The sequence below is a fragment of the Sorex araneus genome, chromosome 1 (genome assembly GCF_027595985.1).
Source record: "Sorex araneus isolate mSorAra2 chromosome 1, mSorAra2.pri, whole genome shotgun sequence".
Classification (NCBI taxonomy): Eukaryota; Metazoa; Chordata; class Mammalia; order Eulipotyphla; family Soricidae; genus Sorex; species Sorex araneus.
In genome coordinates this window covers 35,663,616-35,684,916 of record NC_073302.1, presented here as the reverse complement: position 1 = coordinate 35,684,916, position 21,301 = coordinate 35,663,616, and the positions used below count along the sequence as shown (strand labels likewise).

The window sequence follows — 21,301 nt, the reverse complement described above, 5'->3', positions numbered from 1 at the left end:
TTAGATATAATGAGGAGCTAAGAGAACTCCCCAAGTTTGAGGTATCTTGGGGAGTGTGTGTGTGTATATGTGTGTGAGCATGTGCACACACACATATGTGGGTTTATATAAACAGACCATATTATCCCTGGACTGTGATATCTACTCCTGGATCCAACTTGGGCACTGCTAGCACTGTTCAAGAATTCTTAGGAAAAGTCTGTCTGATGCTCTCATGGCTAAAGACACACAAGTCCCCCCAGAGCCCTCTTACCTGTAACAGACCAAAATGTGGAAGAGATAACTCACACATGTGAGAGAGGCTGGCAGAATGGTCGCCACCCAGGCAACTGAAATAGGAAAGGTAACAGAGAAGAACTCAAAAAATGAACCCAAATCAGGGGCCAGAAAGATAGCACAGTGGACAAGCCTTGCACCAGGCTGACCTGGGTTTGATCCCTGACATCTCATATGATCCCCTGAGCACCACCAGGAGTGATTCCTAGTGCAGAGTCAGGAGTAATGCCTGAGCATTGCTATGTGTGGTTCAAAACCAAAACAAACAAAAGAACTAAAAAAAAAAGAAAATAGAAAGAAAAATGATTCGAAATTAGCACTTTTAAAATGCAGAAACTCCCACCAGAAAGATCTGGGCCAATATGCTAACATCCTTGAGCACATTTCATATATAAGGTTGTGCTTACACAACTGTTTCATTTTTGCTGCACAATCCTCTTCTTTACTGTCACTATTTCCAATATATAGAGTAATGGGAAGAGAAAATAATGAGATTTACATGCAATGGATAACGAGTTTCCATCTCTAGAGAGCCCCATTACTTTATTTTTTAAACTTTTTCTAGAGAACACCTTTAGCAGTTGAACGTCAGGGGCAAAAGAGACTAAGTGCAGCCTTGCATATGGCTAAAATGAGTTTGATTCCTAGCATCAGTTGTGGTCCCCTGAGTCCACCAGGAGTCATCCCTGAGAACAGAGCCAGGAGTAAGTCCTGGGCACACTACTTGGTTTGGCCCCCAAACATACTGTCACTGTCACTGTCACTGTCACTGTTATCCCGTTGCTCATCGATTTGTCCGAGAGGGCACCAGTAATGTCACTCATTGTGAGACTTATAACAAACAAACAAACAAATTCTCTTGGGGCCAGAGAAATAGCACAGGGCATTTGCCTAGCATACAGGGGACTTGCCTTGCATGTAGCCAGGCTAGATCCCTGGCACTTTATATGGTCCCCTGAGCACTGCTGGCTGTGGTCTTTGAAAAACTACAACAGCAACAGCAAAAAAAATGCAACAATCAAAAAAAAGTCAAAACTTGCTGTTTTGTTTTTTCCCCAAAATAAAAAATAGATTCCAGTTTTAATTACTCAGTGGGTTACTTGAGATTAGAATGATCTCAAAGAAGATTCAGTTCTGCCCAAGGAGTTTTTAACAAAATGACCAATGTCCTGACCCCCTTGTCCTTCTAGTCAATCTAGGAGCCATATACCAATTGTAACATCTTTTTATCCAAGATCAGTTTCTCCATGCAGGTAATATTGATAATAATGTTCATTACAACAGGTATGCACCCGCTGCCAATTGCAAGTCCTTCTGTCAGTTTTCTGTACACATAGAAGGAATAAAAAAATAGTTCTACCTTTAGAGACATCCATCAGCTCCATCACATGAAGGATAACTGGGGTTAGGGTGCCCGTCTGGTTCGTGGAGACGATGTAACTCTCCAACTTGCTTTCAAACACATCCAGCTCATTTCTCACCTGCTTGAATACGCAGAACTCGATGACAATGAACTGGAACAGAGAGCAAATGTTTTGTGATATTACCTAAGTCTACCTCAGTACTTCAATAACTTATGGGTCTCTCGACCACCTCTCATCTCCCCACCTGTTCAGTTTCCTGGCAGTCACGCCAAAGAGCTTCCCCTGGGTGCCATTTAAAGCACATTAATAGCCACGATCCAGAGACTCACAAATGAATCTCAGAAGAGAGCAGCACATCACAGAGATGCCTCCAAAGCCCAAATATTTAAAAAAAATTATAATTCCAGGACCTCTAGGCTTCTTTTACGGCCATACGACATCTCATACTGTTCATAACAAGCAATTCAAAATAAATTATTTAGCATCTGTCTATGGGGCAGGCTTGAGTGGTGGTGGGAAAGTTCAAAACAATGGTGGTGGGAAGGTATAATGGTGGTGGGATTGGTGTTGAAATGTTGAATGTAAGCAATTACTGTGAAGAACTTTATGAAAATAAAATTAGAAAATAAATTAAAAAATAATGTGGAGTTCATGCCTGATTCAGTCAGCTTAATCAGTGGCTGAATATATAGCAGTACTCCTACATTAAAAAAATAACTTATGGATCTCTCCTTGAGTTTGAGGTCAAAACACGTTGAAACTCCAAATACCACTGATGTGGACTTCATGTACCAGCATCCTTGGAGACAGCGACGACCCCAAATTCTATGTTCTGCCTATCATCTCTGCTAGGTTCAAGAAACCGTGCTCATCAAATTAAGCCTGAGCAGAATGAATGCCTAATTTTGAGAAGGTTTGACTATGGGAACAATTCCAGCCACATCCCTGTTCCTCTGCTGAGTTCTCAGCAGTCACCAAACTGGAGAAGGGACTGGACTATTAGCTGCAGTGTTTCCCGTATGCCTGCCTGCCAGATCACTCCCTGCCATACTGTCACTGTGCCGTCACTAATCCCTTCAAAAATCTTGTTTATCTCTGACCTTATAGTTCATATGCTTTCATCTTCAGCTTCTCAATCTAGAATTATACACTCGACTTCTAGAAAACTTTCACCTCTCCTTTTTCTTATGAAGACAGCAGGTATACTTTATGCCATATCGTATCTACTTTTTTTTTTTTTTTTGCTTTTTGGGTCACACCCAGCGATGCTCAGGGGTTACTCCTGGCTTCCCACTCAGGAATTACTCCTGGCAGTGCTTGGGGGACCATATGGGATGCCAGGGATTGAACCCAGGTCGGCCGCGTGCAAGGCAAACGCCCTACCCACTGTGCTATCGCTCCGGCCCCTCGTATCTACTTTTTTAGACCAGGGACTACATCCAGGCACAGACTCTGCTGAATCAGCTCTCTCTGTCTCTCTCTGTCTCTCTCTGTCTCTCTCTGCCTCTGTCTCTGTCTCTGTCTCTGTCTCTCTCTGTCTCTCTGTCTCTCTCTCTCTGTCTCTCTCTCTGTCTCTCTCTCTCTGTCTCTCTCTCTGTCTCTCTCTCTCTCTCTCTCTCTCTCTCTCTTTCTCTCTCTCTCTCTCCCAGCTTTTAGTACAGTGTTATATACAGTAGAAAACCAACAAGAAAACCAACATTATCTGCAAGGGAGTTATTCACTGTTGCAGAAAGCTCTAGTTATCCATTAAAACCCATTTTTCAACTTCTTTTGGACACAAAGCTGGGCTACATTTCCTGGCCTCCTTAGTGTTAGATGTGCCCACGTGGCAACGTTCTTGCAATGGAAGAAGAGTGGAAAGAATATGTGCTGTGTCCACATGGGCCTTTGAAACACTCCCACGTGTGCTTCTCCACGTCCTTCCCCTTTCTGCTGACTAGATGCAGATTGCAAGGGTTCTTGGGCTGATGGCGGCACTTGATGGAAGAATCTGGGGTATGAAAAAACATAGAATTCTACCAAACTGGAATGTTTGTTAAACTGGCAGAAATGGAAGGTGTTAAGTCACTAAAATTTAGGGGTTCATATAGTACTTCAGTATACACTGAGACATTTGCTCAAAACTGTCACATAATTTACTTATAAAGGTACTATCCTAGAATGGTTAGACTTGAAATCAAGTAGTGTCAGTTCTCCAACTCAATCCACTGATAAATCATTGACTATTCCAAGTCTTTTATTTTCCTATGTGAACTTTAGAACCAGTTTCCAATACACACAAAACAAATTCCTGGGATTTTGATTTGGGTTGAGTTTAATCTGTAGATCAACTGAGAGACAACTGGGAGTTGACTACAACAAGTCTTACAAACCATAAATATGCAATTTTCTGTATTTATTTAGTTATGTTATTTCTTTCAATAGTTTTGTGGTTTCTTCCTACAGTCTCTAAGAAGAACTACTTATTTGTCGGTTTGTTCAGAGTTTTTAACTCATTGTTAGAATAAAATACCATCTTGCAAGCACCTTAGACGGGGACTTGTCAGTCAAAAATCCTTGTAGATAATTCAATTACTTTAGTAATATTTACAGTATGGGAAAAAGTCAAAATGGAGTCAAAATAGTGAATGTAGGAATTATACTTCTTTGATTTACAGAGATTCAATTGGCTCCTTTTTCTTTTGGGGGGAAGGGGCATACTCAGCAATTCTCAGGGATTACTTGTGACTCTACACTCAGGAATTAACCCTGGTGAGCTCAGAGGACCATATGGGATGCCAGGAATTGAATCTGGGCCAGCTCCTTGCAAGGCAAATGCCCAAGCCCCTGTACTATCTCTCCAACACCTGAGGGAAGAAGGGACTGGAGACTTGGAAGAAGGACTTCCAACTCCTCTTTCAAAGTCCAGCCTCTGTTTTATGTCTAATAGAAAAGGATTTTCTCAGGTTTACTTACAAGGTACAGGCAGATGAAAGCCAACACAGTGGTTCCAATCATTCTGCTTGGGAACTGAAAGTTGGGGTCCCACTCATAGACCTTGGTTTGGAACCAAGACTTCGTTTCCACTCTGCAAATGAACAAACACGAAGAAAGGGTAGGTTGTGGCTGGCAAACACCTGCCCAATTTATCTAAAAATTACACTGCCTATTCTTTATCTTAGAGTTTAGGGAAGAGGAAGGACACAGACAGATCCACAATTGTCGTTTCCCATTATACTTAAGGACAGAAACGCAGATTGAATGGAGACACAATTCAGCAAACAAAAAGGCTGTAGTTTCTGACCTGTCTTCCAGCTAGGAGTGACCAAGACTAAGTACCGGACACTTAGATATGTTGAGGAGCCTTGGGAGGGTGCTCTAAGGATGTAACACAGCTGGTGTGCCCACCGCCCTTCCCTCTTTCTATTGCCTGCTCTCCAAAATACAGACCTGTTGGCCCAGGCTAAAGACCCAGCATCCATCTTCAACTCTGGTTAACCATCATGAGGGAGACCAATAAGACTGGAGTCGAAAGACAGATGTAAACCGCCATGGACTGTGGTCCTGGGTCTCCCTGGCCTTCCCTTCCCCCGTAATTATTATTATTATTATTATTGCTTTTTGGATCACACCGGCGATGTGCAGGGGTTTCTCCTGGCTCTGAACTCAGGAATTACTCCTGGCGGTGCTCAGGGGACCATATGGGATGCTGGGAATCAAACCCGGGTCGACTATATGCAAGGCAAACGCCTTACCCGCTCTGCTATTGCTCCAGCCCCATCCCCCATAATTCTTTCACATAAGAAAGAAATCTCTCGGGGCTGGAGAGATAGCACAGCGGGTAGGGCGTTTGCCTTGCATGCGGCCGACCCGGGTTCAAATCCCAGCATCCCATATGGTCCCCTGAGCACGGCCAGGGGTAATTCCTGAGTGCAGAGCCAGGAGTAACCCCTGTGCATCGCCAGGCATGACCCAAAAAGCAAAAAAAAAAAAAAAAAAAAAAAAAAAAAGAAATCTCTCTTGCTGTGACAGTGGTTATTTTTCACTTCCTGCTCCATGCAATTAAATATAGTTCTAACCAGAGTATGAGCTTTGTCCTGTGAGACCTTAGAATTGACATGTCCCTTCTCTAGGATATATATCCCCTTATACACGGTGACAATGGCAGAAATAGGATGGTCTATGGGATCACTTGTCCTTGTAATAGCAATAGTAATAGTAAAAGGAATTTGCCTTGCCCGTGCCCCATATACTGGACGTACAGGTTAAGTGTGTTTGGACCATTTTCTGGTACCCCATGTCACCATTAGGTCACTGCAGTCACCTAGCCAGTGACTGGTTCTGGGACACCATGAGATTCCCCATCTGGCCTGGTGAGACAGATTCACGGAGATTCTGTTTGAATGGCTAGAAAGAAAGGAGCATCTCTTCCCTGTGAGTCTGAGCCAGGAGGGGGAACGAGCTTGAAATTCTGAGGAGCACCACGGTGGGGGATGCCTGCCTTTCTCTGAGGCTCACTCAGCTGAAAGCCGAGCTAAGAGGAAGTGAAGGAAAGTGGCCTGGTAAAGTGAAGGACAGTTGCAGATGTTGGTCAAGCGCCTGGACACATCTGTGTCAGAAACGGAGTAGCGCTCTGGTTTAATTAGATAAGTTCACCCATTTCTCTCTTTGAAAATTTGATTTGAGTGGCATTTCTGTTGGCACACAAGACGCCTGACTAAGCCAGGGCCCTCCCAGTTGTCTCAGGGGCCCCCTGTCAGTGCTCTCAGGGTTCATACATGGAACGGAGAACACCAAGGGTGAATAGGTCGAATTATAGCTTACTGTAGGGGCTGCTTCCTCAGGAGCTGTTTGACGTGCTCTGCCTGGTGAACTTCCAGAAAAGGTTTTTCTTCCTGTGAGAAAAGAGTGAGGTCAGTGCTTTGGCCCACAAACTCTTATTAACGTGTTGGCCTCTTTGACCGACTAGTTCCACAGAGGACAGAACTTTCTGTGGAGTCACTCTTTTCTATGGAACGGTTCTGAAAGAGCCTGTCAGTTATGTCCTGCTCACCAGGCACTCGATTCCATGCGATGCCAGAGGCCTCGCCTGCCTTCACTCTTCTTCTCGCTGAGTGCAGTGGTTGAGTTTGCCCTTCTGCCCTTTGGGAATCGGTTCTTTCCATTATAGTTGAAAACATTGTTTTGAGAACCAAACATCCCAGATTGCAATGCCTTTACTTTTGTATGATTAAGAGTCCCTTTGGCCCATTTATTTATTTTATAATTGTTATTTTTTTCTATTTTAAAAGCCTGGCAAGCTTCCTGTGGTGTATTCTATATGCCAAATACAGTAACAATAACAGTCTCATTCCCCTGACCCTGAAAAGAGCCTCCAATCATTGGGAAAAATGAGTAAGGAGAGGCTGCTAAAATCTCAGGGTTGGGATGAATGGAGATGTTACTGGCGCCTGCTCGAGTAGATCAATGAACAACGGGATGACAGTGATACAGTGATTTTTTAAAAAGCTGCTCATGATTGGATTTCAGTCATACAGTGTTCCAACACCCATCCCTCTACCAGTGTACATTTCCCAGCACCAGTGTTCCCAGGTTCTCTCTCTCTCTCTCTCTCTCTCTCTCTCTCTCTCTCTCTCTCTCTCTCTCTCTCTCTGTTCTCTCTCTCTTTCTCTCCTTTCTTATTGTGCAGTATTTATTTATTTATTTATTTATTTATTTTGCTTTTTGGGTCACACCCGGCGATGCACAGGGGTCACTCCTGGCTCTACACTCACTCAGGAATTACCCCTGGCGGTGCTCAGGGGACCATATGGGACGCTGGGAATCGAATCCGGGTCGGCCGCGTGCAAGGCAAATGCCCTACCCGCTGTGCTATCACTCCAGCCCCCTCTTATTGTGCAGTATTTAAAGAAATGAATTTTAATGGTATGTTTTGGAACACTTTTCTCCAAGTGTAATGGGCTTTCCACAAGAACCATCGACTTTGCCATGTATGTATGGAACAAAGTCACTTGTACATGCTGTGAGTCACAATCTATTAGCAGATGTTGGGGCGACTACAACAAATCTGGTTAGAATCCTCACTGGTGATACTGGGGAGATGGAGATACAGGGGTTCTGGTCCCTAAACTCTACATGGAAGGTCCCAGGGCACAGAGAGACACCCTTGCTCTGCAATTTAACTCCCACAAGATTTACTTTTAAGACTCAACCTCTTACTCCTCTAGAATGAGCCCACATTCTGGAAGAATGAGAGAACTTCACTGGGTTGCTGCCAGGACACTCACCGTCCTGGTGCCAGGTACTCACCCTCTGCAGATCCCAGCCCAGATGCACCCTCAGAGACTTGACGAACATGTGCAGGAAACGGCCCAGCAGGAAAGCCAGGCAGAGCAGCGAGGGCCAGTAGAACACGACGGCCTCATACTGTCCCACGAACTGCAAGAGAAGCGGGCCACGGGGCATGGGTGAGAGGCAGGGAGAGGCCAGGACCCTGGCAAGGCTAATCTGACTCTGAACTTCTCAACTTTCAAATGGATTTCTGGAAAATGGAAAGTTCTCCAAGGACAAGACCTGGGTTACGGAAACGCAGGCACCGTGAGTGGCAAGGACAGCATTTGGAGGGCAGGGGGTAGGGGCTGGAGAGGCCTTCCAGAATGTTCTGATCCTGGTATGGAAATGTGTGATCTTCCATGCTGCATCCCAAGACGCTTTGTTCTCTACATCACACCCTTTAATCCTTCAGGTTTCAAAGCGGAGGGAATGTTGTGGCCTTGCTTCGTGGGTTTCTAGACAAGGTAGCCCTCTTCTGAGCACTGCACCTCCCAACCAACACTCCGGGCTAGGCGCACGGGCTTCCCCTCTTCCATCTTTTCTTTTTCCTGAGGTCTAGGGCTAAGCAGATGAACCACCCCCCACCCCAATTCTGAGAAGGACAATGAAGGCACAACTGAAAGGGGTTCATCTCACGTGAGCCTCCCGTTTTACAGACAGAGAAACTAAGGCACCACGAAGGGCTGGAAAAACACAAACACTGGAATAGGCACACTTGGGGTTCAACTCCCAAGTCTGCTTCCTCCTCAGGGCCACTTAATACACCTGGACCTCAGTTTCTTTGCCTGTCAGATTAGTAGAGCTTTCCTACCTCAAGGGGCTCCTGTGAGTATCACAGCAGACAGTGGTGCTCTGGGAATGAGCGCCCTGGTGAATCATGAGAGGTTAGAAAAACAGGAAGCGTCATGAATGATACCAGCCTTCCCTTTCATACGGATGAGGAAGCTATGCTCAGAGAGAAGCAGAGGCTTATCCAAGTCACAAGCAACTGGCCATGGCAATGGACTGAACCTCTCTCCAAGTCACAAGCAACTGGCCATGGCAATGGACTGAACCTCTCTCCCTTTCTTTCTCTCTCTCTCTTTCTTTCTTTCTTTCTTTCTTTCTTTCTTTCTTTCTTTCTTTCTTTCTTTCTTTCTTTCTTTCTTTCTTTCTTTCTTTCTTTCTTTCTTTCTTTCTTTCTTTCTTTCTTTCTTTGTGACACCCAGCGATGTTCAGGGGTTACTCCTGGCTTCGCACTTAGGAATTACTTCTGCCAGTGCTCAGGAGACCACATGAAATGTCGGGGATTGAACACGGGTTGGCCGCATGCAAGGCAAATGCCCGACCCACTGTACTATTGCTCTGGCCCCAAGGACTGTTTTTTTTTTTAATACAGCTCAGTGGGGACTCACCTGCCCGTGGGGACACTGTATGATGTGAAGGATGGTGACAGCAAACCTACAAGAAAGGAACCAGGTTGGAGCCCTGAGTTTCCTTCCAGTACTGCCCATCTGGAAGTATGCCTGCCCCCCTTATCCTCCCAGGAAACCTGGGGCAGCCCCAGGAATTTCACTGCACACGTCCTCGGTGAGCACATAGTCCCAGAATCCACAGTGGCAGAGCAGGGAGACCTGGCGAGCACACGGTCACTGCCTGTCACTCACGTGGGGGGTGGAGCCTTGGAGGGCAGCAGGTGGACTGTCCCTGAGCCACGTGCAGACCTGGGGCCATGCCAGGTCTCTGACTCTGCTGTCCGCACCCTCTCTGTGGATGCAGCCTTGTCCATAAACATGGCTCTATGGAATAGTCCTGCTGGGGGTGTCATCCTGACCCAAGTCCCCAGGGTGCCCAAGCTGCCGAGCCACTCCCAGCATGCTCTCTCCTGCTGGTCACAGAGCCTGCCCGGGGGACCAGAGAGATAGGACAGCAGGTAGGGTGCTTGCCTTGCACACGGCTGACCCGAGTTTGATCCCTGGCACCACATATGGTCTCCTGATCCTGCCAGGAATGATCCCTTAGTGCAGAGCCAGGAGTGATTCCTAAAATCACCCACCCAAAAACCAAAAAACCAGACAAATCCACCAAAGGGTTCACCACCCCCAAATTTGAAGAACATCTTTTCTTCTGAGCTTAAAAATGAGTAGCAGCCACTGACGATGCCACTTGCTCTTGAGCCCAGTCACCCACGCACCGAACTTGCCCCAGAGAAAATGAACTAGGGGAAAAGCCCGTCTCAAGTGGTGACGGGGCCAGACGGGGTTGCGGGCAGGGGAATGAGCCCTCGACCTGGAAAAGCAGAGCTGTCCGCAGAGGCCTGGTTGGCAAATACCCCATGAGGCCAGCCGTGTGCTGGGTGGGCACCCAGTCGTGAGAGCTCAGAGCTCAGCCCCGGGCACTTCCACCCGGGGGAGCTGTGGCCCAGGAGAGCGGTGGCTCAGATTGGTCGCTGGATGGCAGGGAGGAGAGACTTGCAGAGGCCGGACTGTGTGAAGGTGCCATCCTGTCCCCACGTAGACCCTGGCTGGCTCACAGCGGGAAGGGGAGAGCATGTTTGCCAGACGTGTGCGTGGATGGGATGAAGGCCCGTGGGAGCCTAGTACGACTGGAGGAGTGAGTCGGAGTCTGAGGGGTGGGGGTGCCGGGGGAGCCAAGCTAATACAGCCTGAATCCCAAGTCGAGATATGTGGGTGCTTCTCCCTGGCTCCCAGGGGGCGGGGGTGGGAGTTATGCCAACCTTGTGGAAATGAGTCCAGTGTGATGCCTCAGAGTTGGGAAATACATGTTCCTACATCCCGGCTCTGAGAGTTTTCTAAGCATGAGCAGCCTCACAGGAAGCTGACAGAAACTCGGCCTGAACTTCTGTTTTGGCTTTATTTGGGCATGGGGGGAGGGGCGGGCCATCCCCGGTGGTGCTCAGGGTTTACTTCTGGCTCTGTGCTCAGAGATGATCACTCCTGGCAGTTTGGGGGTCTCCACGTGGGATGCCGGGGATCAAACTCAGGTGGATCACATGCAAGTACCCTCCCCGCTGTAGGATTGCTCTGGCTCCCAGACTGACCTTGACCTTTTGCAGCCTTAAGTGCTGTCCAAGGGAGGCACCTTGCATCACCCCCCCCACACACACACACACACACACACCACCAACTCTGCTCTGCGTCTCCATTCTGGGCCCAGGGGCGCTCCTTCAGGAGAATGCCCAGGTGACCTGCAGTCGTGGTAAAAAGATGCCCAGGAGGGCAGCAGGCAGAGTCCATCTTACCAGATGAGAGAGTAGCTGAAGCCGAGGACGGAGCTCACCAGCTGCAGGTCCGACGAGAGGCAGGCGAAGAAGGGGAAGTGGGACAGGCCGACCTCGAACCCTCCGATGAGAAGCACAAAGGCTGGAGGAGAAGGGGCAGAAGATGCCGGGAGGCCCATGTCTTGGGCGCACTAACTTCCCCGGGAAGTCAGGGGCTTCGGGGCTGACTCCTACTCGGCCCTGCAGGAGCCAAGAGGCTGATGGGACATGGCTCCACAGAGCAGGGGCGGGATGCAAGGAATATCCCTCATCCGTTCATGCAGCTTGCTGTCTCATGCCAGGCGCTCGCAACTCCTCAGGAGATGACGCTTGGTCTCCCAGCTCCGTCAACTCACGGATGGTGGGTAGACACAGACCCATCAGCAAGCAAACACAGCTCCAAGACAAAGAGCTCCAAGCACACTGCAGCAACAAGAGAGCTGTGCTGTGCTGTGCAGGGACAAAGGCCTCTTGCCGACCATTCTACGCTCTTGGTACTGAGCCGTAACACCCATCCAGCCACTGACTGGAGCAATAGTACAGCAGGTAGGTACTTGCCTTGCATGCAGCTAACCCAGGTTCAATCTCTGGCATCCCATATGGTCCCCTGAGCACCACCAGGAGAAGTTCCTGAGTACAGCCAGTATTGACCCCTGAGCATTGCCAGGTATGGACCCCAAAACAAAATAAAAAACATTTAAAAATTAAAAAACTAGAGGATAAAGTGTTGGATAAACTCAGGTGGGGGGTGGGTGTGGGAGAGGGGTACATTGGGGTTCTTGGTGGTGGAACATGTGCACTGGTGAAGGGATGGAGGTTTGATCATTATACCTGAAAGCTTTGTAACTTTTTTAATGGTGATTCAATAAAATAAAAATTTAAAAAAAAAGTGTTGGATAAGCTGTAGAGAAGCTGAAAGCTTAGCACACTGCAGAAATAAAACAAAATGGAGTTCAGAAATAGACCCACACATAGGAAGCCAATTACACAAAGGTACCAAGGCAACTTAGCAGACAAAGAGGAGGTTTTTAATTTAAATATAAAAAGGAACTGAAACAATGAATATCTATTACCTCCTCCCAAAACAAACAAACAGCAAAATCCCCAAGATGATTAACACTTGATAAGTGCAAAATAATTATTAAGATATATCACAATATAAAACTTCCATAATAAAAAGAGAACACTTAAGTAATACAAAATTAGGCAAATATTTCTTATATGACCCTATAACATGACTCATAAAAATGAATAAATCGCATTTTCTCAGAATTTGAAATGTTCCCTCTTTAAGAGAAACTGTTGGTAAAATAATAATATGAATATAAGGCTAAGATAATACAAACAAAAGGCTAAGTTTCTAAATTCACATATAGAAACTGAAAGTGTATATATAATTTATATACAAATATACATGAAGAATTCTCAGAACTCAATAATAAAACAAAGAAAAAAAAGCCTCGCTTATTTTTTTCTCACTTATTTTTTAAGTAGGCAAGTAATCTGAACAGATGACTGACCAAAGAGGGTGTAGGGATGACATAAAAGTCCACGAAAATATACTCAACATCATTGGTCATAATGGGAAACTGCAAATTAAGACTACAATAAGGTACCACTACAACTTCCTTATAATGGCTAAGCTTGAAGTATAGCCATGGATAGTCAAGGATATATAGAAACTGGAAGTTTGAAATATCATCAAAAATGAAGCTGCCTAAAATAAAACTTGAAAAACTAGTTTGATGGTTTCTTAAAAACTATCATCTACCATATGATCTGTAGGGTCCAGCCATCCTACTCACAAACCTTTATCCAAGAAAAATGGAAACACAGGTCCACACAAAGAATGGGAATACTTTACTTTCACTTTACTTTGATTACGTTCAATATTTCAACAAAACTCTATTATTGTTTGGAGTTTCTCCCCCCTAAAGTCGGACTGCTGAAAAGGAAGCATTTGTACAAGTCCTTTACCTCCTTAGTTAAGCTGATTCCGAGGTACTTGATTTTTTGAGGCACACTTGTGAACGGGATTGCTTTTATCATGTCGCTTTCCTCTCTCATTATTTGCATATAGGAAAGCCATGGACTTTTGGGTATTGATTTTATAGCCTGCAACTTTACTATACGAGTTTATTGTTTCTAGGAGTTTCTTGGTAGAGGTTTTAGGGTTCTCTAAGTATAGTATCATATCATCAGCGAATAGTGAGAGCTTGATTTCTTCCTTTCCTACCTGAATGCCCTTAATATCTTTTTCTTGCCTAATCGCTATTGCAAGTACTTCCAGTACTATATGGAACAGAAGTGGAGAGAGTGAGCATCCTTGTCTCATCCCTGTTCTCAGAGGGAAGGCTGTGAAATTTATCAGTTACACAGGCGGGGAGCGGGGGGGAGCGGCGCTAGGGCTGTGAGGGGGGGCGGGGTGGAGCTATACTGTGATTCTGATTCTTGGTGGTGGAATATGTGCACTAATGAAGGGTTGGGTGTTCGAGCATTGTATAACTGAGACTTAAACCTGAAAACTTTGTAACTTTCCACATGGTGACTCAATAAAAAAAAATTTTTTAAAGTGGTTTTCCTAAGTAATGTAAAAAAAAAAAGAATGGGAATACTAATATTAGTTGCAGTCACAACAAATAACTAGAAATAAGCCATACCTCTATCAACAGGTGAGTGAACAAACAAACTGGTAGAGTCATGTGGTGGAATCTCCTCACTGATGAAAACTAAGTGGGTTTCTGAACTGTGTTAAGTGTGCATGAATCTCAAAATACCATGTTGTGGGAAAGAAACCAGCCTCTCCAGAGAACACCTTCTACGTGATTCTAGGAAGGCTAGGAGGGCAGAAGGAGAGGTTAAAAAGGGGAACAAGTTCTGAGGTTCATTATCTTTATATGCTGATGAGGTCTTGGATAAAACTTCCATATGCTTGTAAAAGGTGCATAGTGTTCTACCATTATGGTTTCAATTTCCATTCCCTTAAGCTTGAATAAAGGGACCAGATAGTTCCAGGGTTAAGGTGTTGGCCTTTCATGTGACCAATCCTGGTTGTATCCCCAGAAACACACGTGGTTTCTGGGGCTCTTCCAGGAGTGATCCTTGAGCACAGAGCCAAGAGGAAACGCTCAGCACCACTGCATGTGACTCCCCAAACCAAAAGCAAAAACTAAAAGCAAAACACAAAAAGAAAATGAATAAATGTTGGTAGGTAGGCATCTGGTCACAAAAGCTTCGAGCGGAGGGGAGAGAAATGGTCTGAAGAGAGATTTGATAGTGATTGTATTAGCAGTGATGGAATCTGTAGGTTAGAAATGTACCTTGAGAGAGAGACGGAGGCAGAAAAGCACTTGCCATAGAGGCAGGCTGGGGAGTGGGGGTAGGAGGGGGATGGGAGGGAACCTGGGGACACTGGTGCTGGGAAATGTACACTGGTGGAGGGAGGGGTGCTGGAACACTGTATGACTGAAACCTAATTATGAACAGCTTTGTAAGGGTCTATCTTACAGTGATTCAACTTAAAAATATATTAAGGGGCTGGAGCTATAGTACAGCAGGCAGGGTATTTGCCTTGCATGCGGCAACCCGGGTTCGATCCCCAGCATTCCATGTGGTCCCCTGAGCACTGCCAGGAGTAATTCCTGAGTGCAGAGCCAGGAGTAACCCTTTGTGCACCGCCAGTGTGACCCCCAAAAAATAAATAAATAAATAAATAAGAAATTTAAAAAAGAAAAAGCAAAAGAAATGTGCCTTCAAGGGGCTGGAGCGATAGCACAGCGGGTAGGGCGTTTGCCTTGCACGCGGCCGACCCAGGTTCGAATCCTAGCATCCCATATGGTCCCCTGAGCACCACCAGGGGTGATTCCTGAGTGCATGAGCCAGGAGTGACCCCTGTGCATCGCCGGGTGTGACCCAAAAAGAAAAAAAAAAAAAAAAAAGAAATGTGCCTTCAAGAGGCAGAGGTAAAACCAAGGGCCGTCCACGTAAGCTTTCTCCTAGGGCTGATGACATTAGGAGGGAGGCCACGGCAGTCACAAGGGAGAGCTTTAGTGGATGAATAGAGGCAATTCTTCCTTCTGATCTTCTCTCCTACTACATCTCACAGGGACTCTTACTCTAACTAAGGGCAGGAGAAGGGCCCCTCACATGAACTTGTGGACTCTGTAGTCTTTTGGCCCGGGCCCAGCGAGTGACAGACTGGGAAGAACACGGACAGTTCCCAAGTGCATTCCCTGATCTCCAGGGAAAGGTTCCCACAGTCTCTCAGGGCGGGGAACTCCCACGTGTGGTACCTTGGGCCCACTGCGGGGCGTGCAGGGGCTGGTAGCCTTCGGAGAACAAGAACATGATCTTGTTGGCCGTAGCCCCAAAGGCGATTCCGTAGGACCACCGGTTGCTGAACGTGCCCACGAAGTCCAGGGGTCTGTGAATGACAGAAACAGCGCCTGAGGCCACAGGGCGGCTCCTGCCAGAGGCTCTCCCACGTGATTGCTCCCAGCAGAGGAGGAAGAACAGGTTGATTGATTCCTCTGATTGACACTTCTCTCTGGGCCAGGAAGTATGGGGTGATTGACTCCTATTGGCCCATGCTCCCCTCTGGGCCAGTCTTGGGGTTAGGCACTGGATCTGAGAACTGAGGCCAGGAGGACACTGTTCTTGTCCTTGAGCATCTGTGTTGAGGGGGGACACAACCTAGGCCAACAATCGTTATGCAAAAAGGGAAGAGACATGAACTATATGACTCAAGAGACAGAGAAGGAACATGCCCCAGCCATGGTCTCCAAGAGACCCTCTTTCCAACATTCCACGGAAGGTCTGGATATCATTGCTGCTTCCTGGTCGCGGCTGATTGGACTAAAGCTAACCACGTGACTTTGGTGGGCCAATAGATGCCTGGTCTCCTATTTTTGGATTCGTGACCCTGGAACATGAGCCAGTTTGTTGTTAAAATACCATACGAGGTCTAGGGAGATAGCCCAGTGGTCAAGGGCAGCATGCCAGGCCCGCACGGGCTGGATTTGAATCCCACTACCTCATGGCCATTCAGGTTCCCCCGAATGTCTCCAACACCTCTGGTTGGCGCAGCACCATACTGGGCCCGAGCCCAGTACTGAACCATCCTGTTCACTGTCGAAACATTCAGGGGCATATCCTTAGACCCTCTGAACACCCTCAATTGGTTCTGAACAGAACTGCCAAGTTGGGATCAGAATCAGTGCTTAGAGGACATCTGAGATTTTCAGGAAGCAGCGCTCCTAAGTCACAGGGCAGAGAGGGCAGTGGGGAAAGGGTGCGGCGGAGAGGGGTGTAGTGACAGAGAGGGCAGAGACAGAGGAGCCTGTCCCGAGAGGCTGTCTCACCAATACTAGCCTCATACCACTGCACAGTTGGTAAGGCAGTTCTTTCGTTGCCTCCACGATGTCTCTGTGACTTAAGCAGAGCAGGAGTTTCAAGATCTCACTGGAAGGTAGGGAAACTGAGTCTCACACAGCTCTCAACACCACAGTTGGGATCTTGATTAGAATTCACTTTGGTTCAACACAAGGTGCATCCACAGAGAGCAACTGCTCTTTCCAAGGACCAGTATTGGGGAAAGATGATGGGATAAAATGAACCAGAAAAGTACTATTTTGGTGGGGGGGGGGGGGGAGCATATCCAGCCATGCTCAGAGCTTACTCCTGGCTCTGTGCTTAGAAATTACTCCTGTGGCGGTCCTCAGTAGACCATATGGGATGCCAGGGATTGAACCCAGATTGGCTGTATGCAAGTAAATGCCCTACCCGCTGTATCTCTTCCAATCCCTGAAAAGCACAAATTTTGATGGAGAAGTGGTCAGAGAACAAGTGGATGAAGTCATAATCAATTTGATAAAAAAATAGTTTAAAAAATTTGAAGCAGTCTATGGTTGAAGAAACTTTGGTACATCTATACAATAGAATACTATGCAGCTGTTAGAAAAAAATGAGGTCATGAACTTTGCATATAAGTGGATCAGCATGGAAAATATCATGTTAAGTGAAATGAGTCAGAAAGAGAGAGACAGACATAGAAAGATTGCACTCATCTGTGGAATATAGAATAGCAGAGTAGGAGACTAACACCCAAGAATAGTAGAAATAAGTACCAGGAGGTTGACTCCCTGGCTTGGAGGCTGGCCTCACATTCTGGGGAGAGGGCAACTCAGAGAAGGGAACACCAAGTAAAATGTGGTCGGAGGCCATGCGGGAGAAGGGTAATGCGTGCCAAATGTAGACTAGAGACTGAACACAATGACCACTCAACACCTTTATTGCAAACCAATGAAGAAACACCTAATTAGAGAGAGAGAACAAAAAGGAATACCTTGCCACAGTGGCAGGGTGGGGTGGGGGGGATATGGGATTGGGGAGGGTAGGAGGGATGCTGGGTTTACTGCTGGTGGAGAATGGGCACTGGTGAAGGGATGGGTTCTTGAACTTTGTATGAGGGAAACATGAGCACAAAGATGTGTAAATCTGTAACTGTACCCTCACGGTGATTGACTAATTAAAAATAAATAAATTTTTAAAAATTTTTAAAAAATTTGAAGCAGTCTAATGCAGCATACTTCAACCTTTTTTATATCTGTAGACCAGCCCCGGACCTGCACACTGGTCCAAACACCAGTATGCAGTTATAATCATTGCGGTAGACAAGTGCTTTTTAACATTTCTATACCTGCAGCCTCTCACCAGTCCATGGACCGGCGGATGAAGACACTGGCCTAAAGTTAACAGTATAAGCTGATGACATTCAAGACCAACCATAGTTATGCAAACTTCTTGAAATTCCTTTCCTGTCCCCTCCATGCCCAGTGTCCAGGGAGGAATCAACAGTCCCTGAAACCAATTTTTTCTGTGCCTCAGCCCTTCTCTGGCTTACACCTGGCCATGTGGGACAGATCTTGGCTCTGGTGAGTGGTCTCCAGAATGAGTTCAGTTGTGATACTGCTACACTGAACTGGTATTTGGGGTGCTCAGACACTGCAGTCAGGCTTCAGTCACCCCAGAGTCCTGGTGCCCTGGACCTAGCTTTGTTCCTTAGACCCTAGCTTCATCTCCCTTCAACACAGCCCAAGGTATTGGCAAGGCACCATACTAGAAGCTGTATAGGTCATGACTGAGAGGGAAACAGATCCAGCACACAGAGAGAGAGAGAGAGAGAGAGAGAGAGAGAGAGAGAGAGAGAGAGAGAGAGTGTTAAAACTCCCAAGCCATATAAACCTTGGGTAAGTCACTAAGTCACTTCATTTCTTTGAGCCCAAGTGTATTCATCCATCACATGAGGATAATAACCTCCATGCTAACTGGCACCCGAGGCCAGTGGCTCAGAGACGGGGTCAGAGTGTATAATAAATGTTCATTGCTTTATTGCTGTCATTATTTATGAATTATTAGGGGACAATGAGGCAGAGGCATAGGCCGTTCGAACTTCAGGGGAAATGTGATAAGGACTACAGAGACTCAGAATGCCCGGGATGGGAGGACCCCGAAGGCTCTCTGATCCAACAGGCTTTCCTGCCGCATGATCCCCTGGGGTACCATTGCCACAGAAGGCTGGTACCACCAGGGATGGGAAACCCACTTCTGCTCGGGAGGTTGCCAGGCTCTCCCACAGTTCAAAGTGATTTAGCACCTTTCAGGCTGTCCCAAGCACAGAGGACCTGACGGCATGAAACTTCTCAAAGGACCTAAACATCAAACTCCGAGCTTCGGCTGTGTTAGTGCAGGCAAGGGGGCAGGGCTGTCCGTGGTGGGGAGAGCTACTTAGGGGGAGGGGGAGGGGCGGGGAGCGTGCATGTGAGTCATCTTGGCCTTGTAACCGCTGTTGACCTCCATCACAGGTGACGCCCCAGCTGTGGTGATCAACCGGGGCCCAACTCACATGATGATTCCGAAGCGGCTCTCCAGGAGGGAAGACGCCTCATCTTGCTGCCTGCGGTGCGCGCGTCTTTGGAAAAAGGACAAGACCAAGATGATGACAAGCTACAGAGAGAGAAGATGAGCACATCAGGGGGCGTCGGTCCCGAGCGTGGCCACAGTGGCCTCCCTGAGGGAGACTGGGTGGGTGAGCAGACGGCCACAGGCTCCGTGCCAAGGACTCGTCCGGGAGCTTCCCTTTCCGGGAGCCTTGTTGAGGATGTGTTGTCCTGGCTGCCTCCATGTCCTCACCTCGCTCTGAGTCTTCAGCACCCTCCCTGACTTCTCCCCCCGAGACTCCTCAGAGACGACCCCTGTCCGGATCTCTGGTTAGCGTCAGCCTCACTCAGTCTGAGGTGGCGGGTGTGCCCAGATCTGCCTTGATGGCCAGCAGCCGGCCACAGTGCTGGGCACGGCCACCCTTTCTACCCTTCCCAGGGCTATTCTGCTTTCGACCCCCACCCCAACCCCACACGTCTGCCCACTCTCCCGGGCTGTATTCCTTCTCCTCCTCCAACCACTTGACGTGGCGTTCCTCAGAGCTCGGTCACCCTCTCGTCACTGTCCCCGCTGTCCATACCTACGCTCACACACTGACTCTCCAGCCCAGCCCGTGCCTTTCCGTGTGTCTGTCCACCCACCGCCCAGCAGGCGTTTCTTGCTGGACTGTTTGAAGTTCTTCAATTCCCTTTGCCTGAAGGGAGGCTCATGATTCTCCTCCTTCCTCCACCCGAAGGCTTGCGCTCTTCGAATCTCCCTCAGCCAGTAACGGGCAGAGAAAGCCTCATGCTCACAGCCCGGGAGTCCCGCTTCATTCCTTCTCCTCCCCAGCCTCTCCAACCAACCCAGCCCCTGTGTTTGGAACCTGGTGCTCACCTGGCTTCCGCCAGGGACCCTGCCACCACCTCCTCTCTGCTCTTCCTGCCTCCTCTCTGCCCAGCCTCCAGTGCCGCCAGAGGGATCATGTCCAGACAACTGTCTGTTCAGAACGGCAGGACTCATCCCCCTCATTGCCCGCTGCCGTCGGGGAGAGCACACACACACACTGTGAGGGCAAAACCGATGCCATGACAAGCTGCAGTGAACATTAAGTCTCAACTAGGCCTCAGTTTCTGTTTCTCCGGAGCAGGACTTGCAGTTTCTGGCAGATGCCCCGCCGAGTAACGTGTCTAGACAAGGAATTGGGCAGTTGAGTCTGGCCGGTCATGAAGGGTCACTGTAACCCTCCTGAGAAATTGTTACTAACTGTTGGCTAATGGCTCATCACCATTGTAATAGGGCCGATGCTAAAAATAGACCAGTATATAGATTGCTTCTTAACCCTGACCCCTATATAAACTGCTTGTGATTTGGAGTCGGGGTCCTTGCCAAGACTCCACTGTGTTGGATGAGACTCGGACCCTAGCTCGGGCTAGCGCTGGCTGGAGTTAGTATAAAGTTCCTTTGCTTTTGCATTATCCCATATGGTCCCCTGAGCACCGCCAGGAGTGATTCCTGAGTGCAGAGCCAGGAGTAGCCCCTGTGCATCGCCGGGCGTGACCCAAAAATAAAAAAAAAAATAAAAAAAAATAAAACTCTGCTAAAAGCCTTCTTCTGGGGCTTGGGTGCTCACCTTGCATGTGGGTGGCCCCAGTTTGATCCGTGAGCACAGAGCCCAGAAGCCCTGAGCACCGAATGCACCCCCAAAACCAGCCCTCCCATCTTTCTCCATCCTCTGTGTTTGGTACAGTGTGTGAGAACATGGGGACCTGTTCTGGGCCCTTCGGAAGTCTCTGTGGAGGCGCAGCCCAGCTCCCTCCCACCCCCTCACCTCTCCTGGTTACTTACTGACGGGATGAGGGAGTAATGCAGGAAAAGCTCCATGTCCAGGGAGCCGGAGCAGGTGCCGTTCTCCTGCTGGGTCCTGGAAAAGAGCCACAAGTGCACTTACACCAGGCACCACTGCCCCCCTGACTTCCGGCCTGGGGCATCACTACTGTCGGGAGGGTCACCGGCAGGTCTGCTAGGACCATCCGCTCTGCCTCCGCCTTGCCCCCTCGGACCCAGCAGGGAGCTGTGTGAGCAGGGCCTGAGACAGAAGCTTCCTGCACTCCCCAGGAACTCGGCCTTCACCACAGGCCCTGGCACTGGGCTCTGGAAGCGTGGTCACTGC

At 47.9% G+C, this 21,301-nt stretch overlaps 1 protein-coding gene across 1 annotated transcript in view; it reads right to left on the bottom strand.

The window, feature by feature from the left end:
* LOC101537894 (stimulated by retinoic acid gene 6 protein-like) overlaps positions 1-21,301 on the bottom strand; it is a 37,035-nt gene that overhangs the window by 8,495 nt on the left and 7,239 nt on the right. The window contains exons 3-12 of the mRNA XM_055125149.1: positions 20,977-21,052; positions 19,115-19,215; positions 15,504-15,634; positions 11,194-11,314; positions 9,347-9,392; positions 7,929-8,057; positions 6,444-6,514; positions 4,596-4,707; positions 1,637-1,790; positions 254-329 (exon numbers count right to left, since the gene is read on the bottom strand). Coding sequence (XP_054981124.1) covers positions 254-329; positions 1,637-1,790; positions 4,596-4,707; positions 6,444-6,514; positions 7,929-8,057; positions 9,347-9,392; positions 11,194-11,314; positions 15,504-15,634; positions 19,115-19,215; positions 20,977-21,052 — 1,017 coding nt within the window. The remainder of the gene's footprint in view (positions 1-253; positions 330-1,636; positions 1,791-4,595; positions 4,708-6,443; positions 6,515-7,928; positions 8,058-9,346; positions 9,393-11,193; positions 11,315-15,503; positions 15,635-19,114; positions 19,216-20,976; positions 21,053-21,301) is intronic.